The 11,118-nt window shown below is 45.1% G+C and overlaps 1 protein-coding gene across 1 annotated transcript; it reads right to left on the bottom strand.

The window, feature by feature from the left end:
• Positions 1-3,096: 3,096 nt before the first annotated feature.
• On the bottom strand, positions 3,097-6,000 carry CCL5 (C-C motif chemokine ligand 5). The gene is made up of 3 exons (XM_003795628.3): positions 5,801-6,000; positions 3,838-3,949; positions 3,097-3,355 (listed from the first exon to the last, which is right to left on the bottom strand). Exons 1-3 carry the CDS (start codon positions 5,874-5,876, stop codon positions 3,268-3,270), a joined length of 276 nt encoding a protein of 91 aa, XP_003795676.1. The 5' UTR covers positions 5,877-6,000; the 3' UTR covers positions 3,097-3,267.
• Between the last annotated feature and the right edge of the window lie 5,118 nt (positions 6,001-11,118).

Raw genomic sequence — 11,118 nt, 5'->3', positions numbered from 1 at the left:
CTTACAAGTCCTGGTACAGTTGTGGAAAATCGCCAAGTACCCCATTCTCCTTATTTGAAAGACCTGAGGCATTTGGAATTGCCATCAATTCCTGTTATGGGGCAATGGTGGTGTTATCCCACTGGAGATAAGGTACAGGGTGAGCTTGGGTGGAAAGACCAGCCAGAGTCTGAGGAAGCAGGGAGGCCCTATGGCAGGGAATGAGATAAACTCTTGGAGTCTTAGGTGGGGTGTAGTGATGGTTGTCATCCCCCTACCCTCCCTAGAATGGACAAGTCACTAGTTACTTTAACTGCTTTGCCTGCCTATGCCTCCTTCTCAGAGAGCTTTTGCTCTCAGCTCTGCTGACTGAGCAGAGCCATGGCCCCCATATCTAGGCTGGACACCAGATGTGTGTAATCCTTTGAACCCTGAATGTTTAATGCTCATGAGGAAGGAGGGTTCTCGAGGAGGAAGTCAAACCAAGAGCCAGCTTTGTAACTGCATTGAGAATTTTAATGGAAAGCTGAATTTATAAGTTTGCCAGTCAACCCCTGGGAGGAGCTGAGATGGGAGCTCAGGAGCCCAGTCTTCCTTCATTCCTTGCTTCTAGAAACACACTGACTTCGTTCCTGGTCATAGAGCCATGGCCAAACCAAGGAGCCTGAAGCTTGGAGCCTAGAGACTTTGTTTTGACTGAGCAGAGCCTTGTAGCTTATCCAGGCTTTAGGTGGGGAACTGCTGCTGTGTGGTGCAATCTGTGTCCTCCAAGGAGGAGGCGGAGGTGGGGGGTTGGGAGGAAGCCTCCCAAGCTTGTTAGGAAAAGAGCAAGCAGCAACAGGAGAGTATGTGCAAGTTCAGGTTCAAGGGGCCCTCCATCCTAGCTCATCTCCAAAGAGTTGATGTACTCCCGCACCCATTTCTTCTCTGGGTTGGCACAGACCTGGCGGTTCTTTCGGGTGATAAAGCTGTGGGAGAGAAGAAGAGGAGGGTGAGGCCTTGTCAGCGCTGGGACAGTTTGGAGGATGAAGTGGATTAAACATAAAGGAAAATAATGGTACCCGAGTAGGACATTTTTGGAGCTCCATAAAATTTTATTTGTGGCATTTAAGGAGGATATTTCTTATACTGTTGGATCAAAGGGCTGCAAACCTGAAACAAATTTGTATGCATTTTAACCCTCAGACGAATGCATGCAGCCTTGAAAGCTAAGGGGATATGGAGCCTCGGAGCACAGGGTTGAGTCAGCCAACCACGAGCCTTTTCACAGCACTTCCTCTGTTCTAGGCCCTGTACTGCATGCTTAAGATGCAGAGAGAAGAAAGTGTCCCCCAGAACAGAGTCGTGACTAAGTGGTAGACAAGAAATACCTAAAAGAACGTATGATTTTTTTTTTTTTTTTGAGGCAGAGTATTAGTCACCCTCGGTAGAGTGCAGTGGAGTCATAGCTCACAGCAACTTTAAACTCTTGGGCATCAGATGATTCTCTTGGCTCAGTTTCCTGAGTGCTCAGGCACCCACCACAATGCCCGGCTAGTTTTTCTATTTTCAGGAGAGATGTGCTTTCTGTCTTGCTCAGGCTGATCTCGAACTTCTGAGGTTAAGTAATCTATCTGCCTTGGCTTCCCAGAGTGCTAGGATTACAGGTGTGAGCCACAGCTCCTGGCCAAGAACATATGATTTGACTTTAGACAACACAGTGCCTGGCACAGAACAGGCTCTCAACAAATGAATACCTGAATATGACTGAACGTGTGGGAGAGTGAAAGATGGACGTGAACATAGAGTCTTGATTTCACCACTTGGTTGGATCACCGTGCAAAAACACTTAGGCCTCTGAATTTAATTCCCACTTTGCACAACTGTTCTGATGCTCAAATGAAAATATTTGTTTTGTTTTTGTTTTGGAGACAGAGTCTCATTCTGTCACCCTGGCTAGAGTACCATGGCATCATAGCCCACAGCAAGCTCACACTGTTGGGCTCGAGCAATCCTCTTACCTCAGCCTCCTGAGTAGCTGGGACTATAGGCATCAACAACACCTGGCTAGTTTTTCTATTTTTAGTAGAGATGGGGTCTTGCTGGTGTCAAATCACAAGGCTCAAGCAATCCACCTGCCTTGGCCTCCCAGAGTTCTAGGATTACAGGAGTGATCCTAGCGCCTGGCCCAGGAAAGTACTTCCTCATACAAAGTAATACTTCCCCTACAAAGTAATAACCCCACTTTGTAGACAAGGTAATTGAGGCACAGAGAAGTTAAGGCTCACCAAATGGCATAGCTGGGGTGGTAAAGGCAGGCTGGCTTTGGAGCCAGTGGTCACCAAAAACAGGTTGTATTGCCTCTTTTTCAATGGAAGACCCCTTCCTCCTACAAAAGAATGTCACATTTCTGGCCCCTTCCTCAGTTACCAACCCTTCATTTCACACTCCCTGGTGGACATTTCCACAGAGATGTCTTGTTGGCATCTTGGCTCTTTCTTTTTAAAATAGCTGTTCCTTGAGACTTAAGGTGGTTCCACATTTCTTCAGCCTTCTGGGTTGAAACCTTCTGGGTTGAAATCATCCTCAACCCCTCTCTCTTCCTTGTTCCTGACCTCAAAATCACCTATTAGGGTTTGCTAATCCCACCTTCAAAGGTTTATCACTCCTGGGCCAGGCAAGGTGTATCACACCTGTAATCCTAGCACTCTGGGAGACTGAGGCAGGAGGATGGCTCGAGTCCAGGAGTTTGAGGTTATAGTGAGCTATAATAATGCCATTGCACTCTAGCCTGGGCAACAAAGCAAGCCTCTGTCTCAAAAAAGAAAAAAATGATTTCTCACTTCTCTGTCTCTTTTTCTCCAGGCACTGTTGAGCCTCCAATCCCACTCACATGGATAATGACAACAGCCTCTTGACTGTGCTAGCATCATCATAGCTCACTGCAGCCTCCAACTCCTGGGCCCAGTGATTCTCCTGCCTCAGCCTCCCGAGTAACTAGGGCTACAGGCATGTGCCACCAAGCCTGACTAATTTCTCTATTTGCTATAGAGACAGGATCTCACTCTTCTTCAGGCTGGTCTTAAACTCCTGGCCTCAAGCAGGCCTCCTGCCTCAACCTCCTAAAGTGCAGAGCCTTGTAGCTTATCCAGGCTTTAGGTGGGGAACTGCTGCTGTGTGGTGCAATCTGTGTCCTCCAAGGAGGAGGCGGAGGTGGGGGGTTGGGAGGAAGCCTCCCAAGCTTGTTAGGAAAAGAGCAAGCAGCAACAGGAGAGTATGTGCAAGTTCAGGTTCAAGGGGCCCTCCATCCTAGCTCATCTCCAAAGAGTTGATGTACTCCCGCACCCATTTCTTCTCTGGGTTGGCACAGACCTGGCGGTTCTTTCGGGTGATAAAGCTGCGGTGTTAGCCATTGATTGGCCTGGCCTGGATACTTTTTTTGTTTTTCTACTTGACTGCAATTAAGCCCCTGACCTCTGACCTCTCCTCACTAGTTCCTTTGAGGTTTAGGTGGATTTGACTGGGTGTGGAGTATGGGACATGTTGAGGTTCTTAATAGGAAAGAGATGACTGAGTTGTTCTCCGCAAAGGGGCACTCCAGACCACATTCAAGCAAAAGCCACAGTAGTAAAGACCAGAGTCCTAGGAACCTAGTCCATTAGGGTGGGCAGGATCCTCCAAGAATATCTTGTGTAGTTCGTGTACACTATAGCTGGGGACTCTGAGGCTAGAGATGGAGGAGCCATGGCTAGTTGAGCTGCCAGGTGCTGGGTGGGAGTAGGTAAGGTACACTCTCAGAGGGGTCCTAAGAAGACTGTCCCTGGACAAAAGGCATCCCTTCCTCACCCCCTTAAAGGGCCCTATGGGGCTTGGACTCACACGACTGCTGGGTTGGAGCACTTGCCACTGGTGTAGAAATATTCCTTGACATGGGTGCGGGGCAGTGGGCGGGAGATGTAGGCAAAGCAACAAGGTGTGGTGTCCGAGGCATCTAGGAGAAAGGAAGTAGAAAGGAGACCCTTCATAAGGACATATGCACTGGAATGTTTATTGTAGCTCAATTCACAACCACCAAGATGTGGAAGCAACCCAAGTGGCCATCAACCCATGAATGGATTAACAAACGGTGGTCTCTGTATACCGTGGAGTGCTATTCAGCTATAAAAGACTTTACATCTTTTGTATTTACCTGGATAGAGCTGAAATGCATTCTTCTTAGTGAAGTATCACAAGAATGGGAAAAAAAAAGTATCCATTGTACTCAATACTCATATGAAATCAATATATAAACAACTACATGCCCACACGAAAGAAAAACACCAGTAGGAGGAGAGAAATGGGGAAGGGAAGTAGGAAGGGGAATCAGCAAGTTCTCACCTAATGTGCACAATGTGAGGGTGTCCAGCACACCCCCTGGGTGAAGGGCTCAACTACAACTTGAAATTGACCTTACAAATGAAAACAATGTAACCTAAATATTGGTACCCTCATATTAATCTAAAATAAAAGAAGAAAGAAGACCCTTTTACATGTATTCATTGCTAGCATACGTTGAACATTGTGCTGGGCACCTCATATGATTTATCTTGAAAGGACTGTTATCTTCCATAGCAGAAACTGAGGCTTGGAGAGGCAAAGTCACTTGGCCATAGATACACAGTGGTGGACTGGGGACTCCATCAGAGGACTGAGAAGGTCTCCCAAACCCTCTAATTCTTTTTTTTTGCAGTTTTTGGCCAGGGCTGGGTTTGAATCTGCCACCACTGGCATATGGGGCCGGCACCCTACTCCTTTGAGTCACAGGTGCCACCCCCAAACCCTCTAATTCTTGAGCCAAGCTTGCCTCTTTTCCTCTACGTCATAACTCCTTGCCCTCGGTCTCAGGACATGCTGGCCTCCTCTTGGCTTGTCCTGGGTTGCCTACCCTCCTTCTTGCCCTTCTAAGATCCTCAGTGGATTCAGAACTTGGTGTCTTTGAGACCTAGAGTGGATTGGAGAAAGGCTTCCAAATCTCAGGCTTCATGGCTCAGCCAGGATCCTAAAAGGGAATTCCTGTTTTAAGCTCTAGTAAGAAAGGCTCTGAACTTCTTGTTGGTCAATTAATTCAAGATGACATTGGGAAGCATGAGCTGCCACTCACTTCCCAGCAGAACAGTAGTATTTATTTCCCTAGCCAGATAAAACTGGGTTTGGATACCAATTTCCTCATTTCCTAGCTGTGTTCCCTTGGGCATGTTACTTAACCTCTCTGGGCTTCTGTTTTCCCATCTGTAAGTTAAGGGCAGCTACTCAAAGAATAGGTATATCAAATAAGATATATATATTATGTATATAAAACAATCAGTACAATGCCTGGTCCATAGTAGGCCTTTAATTAGCTTTTATTATCTTCTGACAAGCCTCATTTTTTTTTTCATTTATGAAATGAGAAAGAATGTAACCATCTCAGGAGGGTTTTAGTTAAGTATTTAGAAGTTTCTTAGAAGCCCTGCTGATGACAGGCATGAGTCAGTCCTATTTCAAGATGAGTTTGAGCTACCCATGACTATTAATATCCCCAGCATCATTCCACACTCAGCACTTGTGGGGCTGGAGGGTGCAGACCTTGAAGACACAGAAAAGTTGCTCAGGAGTTCCTTACCATGAAACAGTTTAGAGATCTATCAGGGGCAAAAGGACATCTGAGTAAAACAGTGCATAGGGATGTGAATAATGGAGTACAGGCAGAATACATGCCACGGATGAAAAGAAGGCAAGGTCCAAAACAGTCATTGGGATGGGGTAGGCATTCTAGGCAGAGCCTCCAACTCCATGGGCTGTAGGGGTCAGGATCTGGACTTACATGGGGAGGCCAATGCAGGAGCACAGAGGGCAGCAGCGGTGAGGATGATGGCGAGGGCAGCCACGGAGACCTTCATGGTACCTGTGGACAGAGGCTGTGGGAGATCCACGGGCTATCTGAAAATCCTCTGCAGGAATCCTCTGAAGGGCAGTCTGGCCCTTTATAGAGGGTCGGGGCCAGTAGAGGGATTACCCCGCCCCCAGGGGAGTTTCCAAAATAGTAGACAAGCCCTGGCTGATATTATGAGTGAAATTGCACAAAACGGAAAAGAAAACTGAAATAGCCACCGGAAATTTGAACGTCTCTCTCTCCCCCCCTCACTGCCCTCCCATCTAGAGTGAGCTCATCGGTTCCCCCTTTGCCCAAGCATCAGTGGAGGAAAGCTTCCTCTGCTGGCATCACCAGCTTTTCATCTTCCTCCCCAGACAACAGAAAGCTACTTTCTTGGGGGCAAGGAGGAGGGGCAGTTAGGACAGGCTCAGAGGCCACAGGGCTTTATTTGGTTGCCTTCAAAGTTCCTGCTTATTCATTGCATATCTTTTCTCCCTTTTCTAATTTGTGAAAGGATGTTTTTTACAGGGTGTTTTATCAAGGAGGGTCCTCTGGACAAATAATCCCCAAAGAGGTGAGAGGGCTCATCCTATAATTGGGGCAGTGGATCTGAGCTGGGGATCTTTTTACCAGATACAATTTGGAGTGATTCCTCTTGGGGGAGCTTCTTGCTTTCATCATGGCCACTGGGTCACCCCCAAGTGATCTTTGGGAAAATTCTTAATGTCTTTGAATTCTCTTTTCTTGTTTATGAAGTGGAATGTTTGGTTACGGACTTGTTGAGAAGGAGGGAGAGATCTCTTACAGCAGAGGTTGGTTGCGACCCCTTTGGACTGTATTAAAGGTTCACGGCATTAGGAAGATTGAGAACCACTGTCTTACAGTATATACTGATATTATTAGCTACCTAGTCACTATTGTATGGGCCTGGCATGTGTCAGCTCATTTACTATTATCATGCCCATGTGATGTGTAAGAAAACCCAGTAAATTCTGGGATCCCATCTCATTTCTGAGGTCTTCTTGGGCACGAAAGTTACAGACTATGAAAATTTCAAAGGACTTTAAGGATCATTTTTTCCATGTTCTTCAGTTGCAGAGGAGGAAACCATGGCCCAGCAAGCAAGAGTGATTTGCTAAGAACACACAACAGATGAAAGACAAGAGTTTGGATCAGAATCCAGTTGCCCCGGCTCCCACTTCAGTGCTCTGTCCACAAAATACTGTGCAACATTGAAGGGTTCCTGGCTGGGAACATCCTTGAAACTGAACCTGTGTGGAACTTCTGCATTAGAGCTAGGGTCCTTACTCCATTCCAAAGAATTGGATACAGTAAATCTTCATCCATTCCTATTTGAGTAGTTCAAAATTAGTGACGCTTTGGCCAGGCTAGGCTGAAATTGGCTTCTGAATTATCTGAGACAAAAGTGTTTATTGACAGTGACAAAAACAAATTAAAAACAAATGTAACCCTAAACTGAAAATGATTTCTGTTAGCAACTGTCACATATGTAACTTGGTGGCCAAGGGTGACTAAATCAGCCAGATTCGAAAGACTTGGTCATGTTTCTTCCTCATGATGACTTTGAGGCAGAGTGGTGGTGGTTCTCACAGGAGAGGAAACTGAGCCTCAAAAGAGGTAAATGACATCCTCGAGGTCCACAGCTGATGAATGGGATTTGAGCCCCAGGTGTTCCTAACTACCAACCTCTTCTCTCAGGAACTCTCATCAGTAAGGCAGTTAACAGTCACCCAGGCCTTTCCAGGGGCCAGCTGCTGTTCTAAGCTCATTACAGCCATCCTCTCATGCCCTCCTTACAACTCATTCATAACTAACGATGGAAACATAATTTTGGAAAGCACGGCCATCTCATTTAAAGCAACGGACTGCAGGCACTTTAGAAACATTTGTCCATCCCCACAAAAATTTTCTGCCTATTTTAATCACTTCCTTCACATAGCCCCCTTTTGTCTAACTTAGATTATCAGACATGTGGGAGGCTGTAGAAAAGGTGATGGTTAAGAGCGGGGACTTTTAGACGTTTCTCTTATTTATTATCCAGGTGGCCTTAGGCAAGTGACTTAATCTCTCTGGTCTCAATTTTCTCGTTGAGAATCAGTGATAATAATAATGGCCTCTCAAACAGATGTTGAGATACATTCCTATAAATGGGCTTATGTTTGTAATGGGCTTAAACACTCTTAGCATAGGGTGGACATAAAATTCATCTGCAATTTACCATGTTAACTATTTTAAATTGCACATGAACTTTGTGTCCACCCTGTATAATTCCTGATACATATAAAGCACTTGATAACGTTAGCTATTTTTATTTATTTATTTTTTTGAGACAGAGTCTCACTCTGTTGCCCTGGATAGAGCGCTGTGGTGTCATAGCTCATGGCAACCTCAAACTACTCTTGGGCTTGAGTGATCCTCTTGCCTCAGCCTTCCCAGTAACTGGGACTATAGGCGCTCACCACAATGCCCAGCTAGTTTTTTTCTACTTTCAGTAGAGATGGGGTCTGACTCTTGCTCAAGCGGATCTCAAACTCCTGAACTCAAGATATCTACCCACCTGACCCTCCCAGAGTGCTAGGATTACAGGTGTGGCCTTTATCATGGGTTTTAAAAAGTTGTTTTAGAGACAGAGTCTTGCTCTGTGACCCAGGCTGGAGTGCAGTACCTCATTGTAACCTCAAACACTTGGGCTCAAGCGATCCTCCTGCCTCAGCCTCCTGAGTAGCTGAGACTACAAGCATGTGCCACCATGCCAGGTTAATTTTTCTTGGTTTCTCAAAGTGCTAGGATTATAGGTGGAAGCCACCATGTTCTGCTTGTCATGTTATTAAGAGTAAGAAGATGCCAATCCCTGTAAGGATATTTTATACTTTATGCTTCTCAGCAATCTAAATTAGACTCCCAGTTAATATTAGTGAACTTTATTATAATAAATCTTTATTTATTTATTACATAAAGTCTGTCTTCAAACAGATGGGTCAATTGAGGCTTAAAGAAGTAAAGGTGTAAGTTAAGGTCATAGTCTACACTGGTCGGATTCAACATTAAACCTATGTCTGTCTGTGTTCACGGACTTTCTACCAAACTTTTACAGAAATCCTGAACCTTTTGCTAAGGCTGTTTTTCCCTGTGAGCTCTACTTATGTTTTCATTCCTTGACCTCAGTTTCCCTCTTTAAAGAAGAAAATAAAGTATTTTCCCAGATACCAGATATGCTGAGTTAGATACTGGCTGAGGAGCAAGGGGAGGAAACCTGCAGTCAGGACCAACATGCTCCTTATCTTTAAACCCTGGTGAACCTTTCCGCTGTGTGTGTGTGTGTGTGTGCGTGTGTCTGTAGATAAATGGTGGTGGGGACAGGGCTATGAGTGGAGAGGATGGTGGAGGTGCTGCACGGAAATAGCGATGGGAAGTCAGAAGAGTTTTTCTTCCTTTTTGGTGGTTCTAGTGGATTGTGGGGAGCATAAGAGGGAGATGAATCTAATTTTTTATTCCATTTCTGCCGCTTACCTCCTCCTGTGTGACATCAGCGTTCGAACTTTATTTTTAAATTTCAGGTGAATTTGAGGATTCAAAGAATTAGATTACGATGTTTGCATTTGTTAGGTAGAGTCCCTGTTGTCAGTGTTCAAACTTGATGGGCTCTCTTTAAACTTTTCTCTGGCTCCCGTGTACTGATTCCATGAGGAAATTAGAAAGCCCGTGTAAATAATATGGTTCCTGGGACAGGGGAGGTGTTCAGTGAATGACAACTATCATTATTATACACTCAGCACTTTGTGTTCCTGAAAGCTAGGAGCTCCTGCCTGTCTGATCCACTGCACTGTGGTTGAGAGGATCAAGAGAAGTAGTGACCATGGACGTGCTTAGGAGACTGAACGGTGAGGTACAAGCACCAGGGGAGCTGTCTCTGCCCTCCCTGTCCCTTCAGCGTGCATGGACTACCACTGCTCGATTGCTCCTTATCCATGTTATGAATTGTTACTGAGAATCACTGTGAGCCCAGCACTGTTCTAGGCATTGCAGATACCATGGCAAGCAAGACAGGCAAAGTCCTATCCTCGGGAGCTTGTTTGGGTGGGGGCAGAGGGAAACAGAAATTTACACTCCTTTACTGTGACTCACAATTTCCCCGGCCTTGTCTTAACTCCATGAATGCAGGAACAATGTCCTGAGCTTTTTCTTTTCTGTCTGATTTTCGTATTCTCCCCCTGCTTTCCAACAGATATCCTGGACATAATGCTAAATCAATGCCGGTTTAGGCTCGACAACATCTTATAGCATCTTGAGTAAGTACATGGGCTCTCTAGGGTCTGATGTCTAGGTTCAAAACCCAGCTTTATTATTTATTATGTATTTACTGATAATAAAAGTTGTGTATATTTAAGGTGCCCAGCATGACATGTGGATATACATATATGCAAGGAAATGATTGTGATGGTCAAATTAATAAACCCATCTCCTCACCCAGTTACCACTGTTTGTGCATGGTGAGAGCACCTGAAAGCTCTTCTCTTTGCAAACTTCTAGTATACGATAGACTCTTATTAACCATACGATAGTCCGCCCTTTATGTGTGGTTTTACTTTCTGTAGTTTCAGTTACCCTTGGTCAAAAAGCACTAAGTGAAAATTTTCAGAAATAAATACAGACCTTTTATTATAGTATATTTTTCTAACGGTTCTATTTTATTGTTAGTTGTTGTTAATCTCGTACTGTGCTTAATTTATAAACTAAATGTTATCATAGGCATGTTCAGTACCATGTGTGGTTTAGGGCATCACTGGAGGTCTTGGGAGGTGTCATGCTGTGCCTCAGATCCTGCATGACTGCACCTTAGATCCTGCAAACTGCCTTTGACTGGTAGCTCAGATCCTGCATGACTGCACCTTAGATCCTGCAAACTGCCTTTGACCGGTAGCTCAGATCCTGCATGACTGCAACCTCGTGCCTTTTGACCAGCATCTTCCCATTTCTCCACCATCCTCACCATGGATAACCGCAGTTCTGCTCTTTGCTTCCACATATTTGACTTTTTTAGATTACACATGTAAGTGAGATTATGCAATGTTTTTCTTTCTGTGTTTGGCTTGCTGTTATTAATTAATGATAACCTTGGGCAAGTTGCTCAGAGAGGGCAAGGGATTCACAGACCCTATGGGCTCACTGACGGGCCTTTCACATCCATAAGCCTGGTTCTTACCAACCTTCAGTCCTCGGGCACCCTTTTTCAAAGTAGAATAATC

Source organism: Otolemur garnettii, unplaced genomic scaffold, assembly GCF_000181295.1.
Source record: "Otolemur garnettii isolate 467f Iridium unplaced genomic scaffold, OtoGar3 scaffold00094, whole genome shotgun sequence".
In the NCBI taxonomy this organism is placed as follows: Eukaryota; Metazoa; Chordata; class Mammalia; order Primates; family Galagidae; genus Otolemur; species Otolemur garnettii.
Note: the sequence above shows the minus strand (reverse complement) of the source record. Positions and strands in the feature narration are given on the sequence as shown.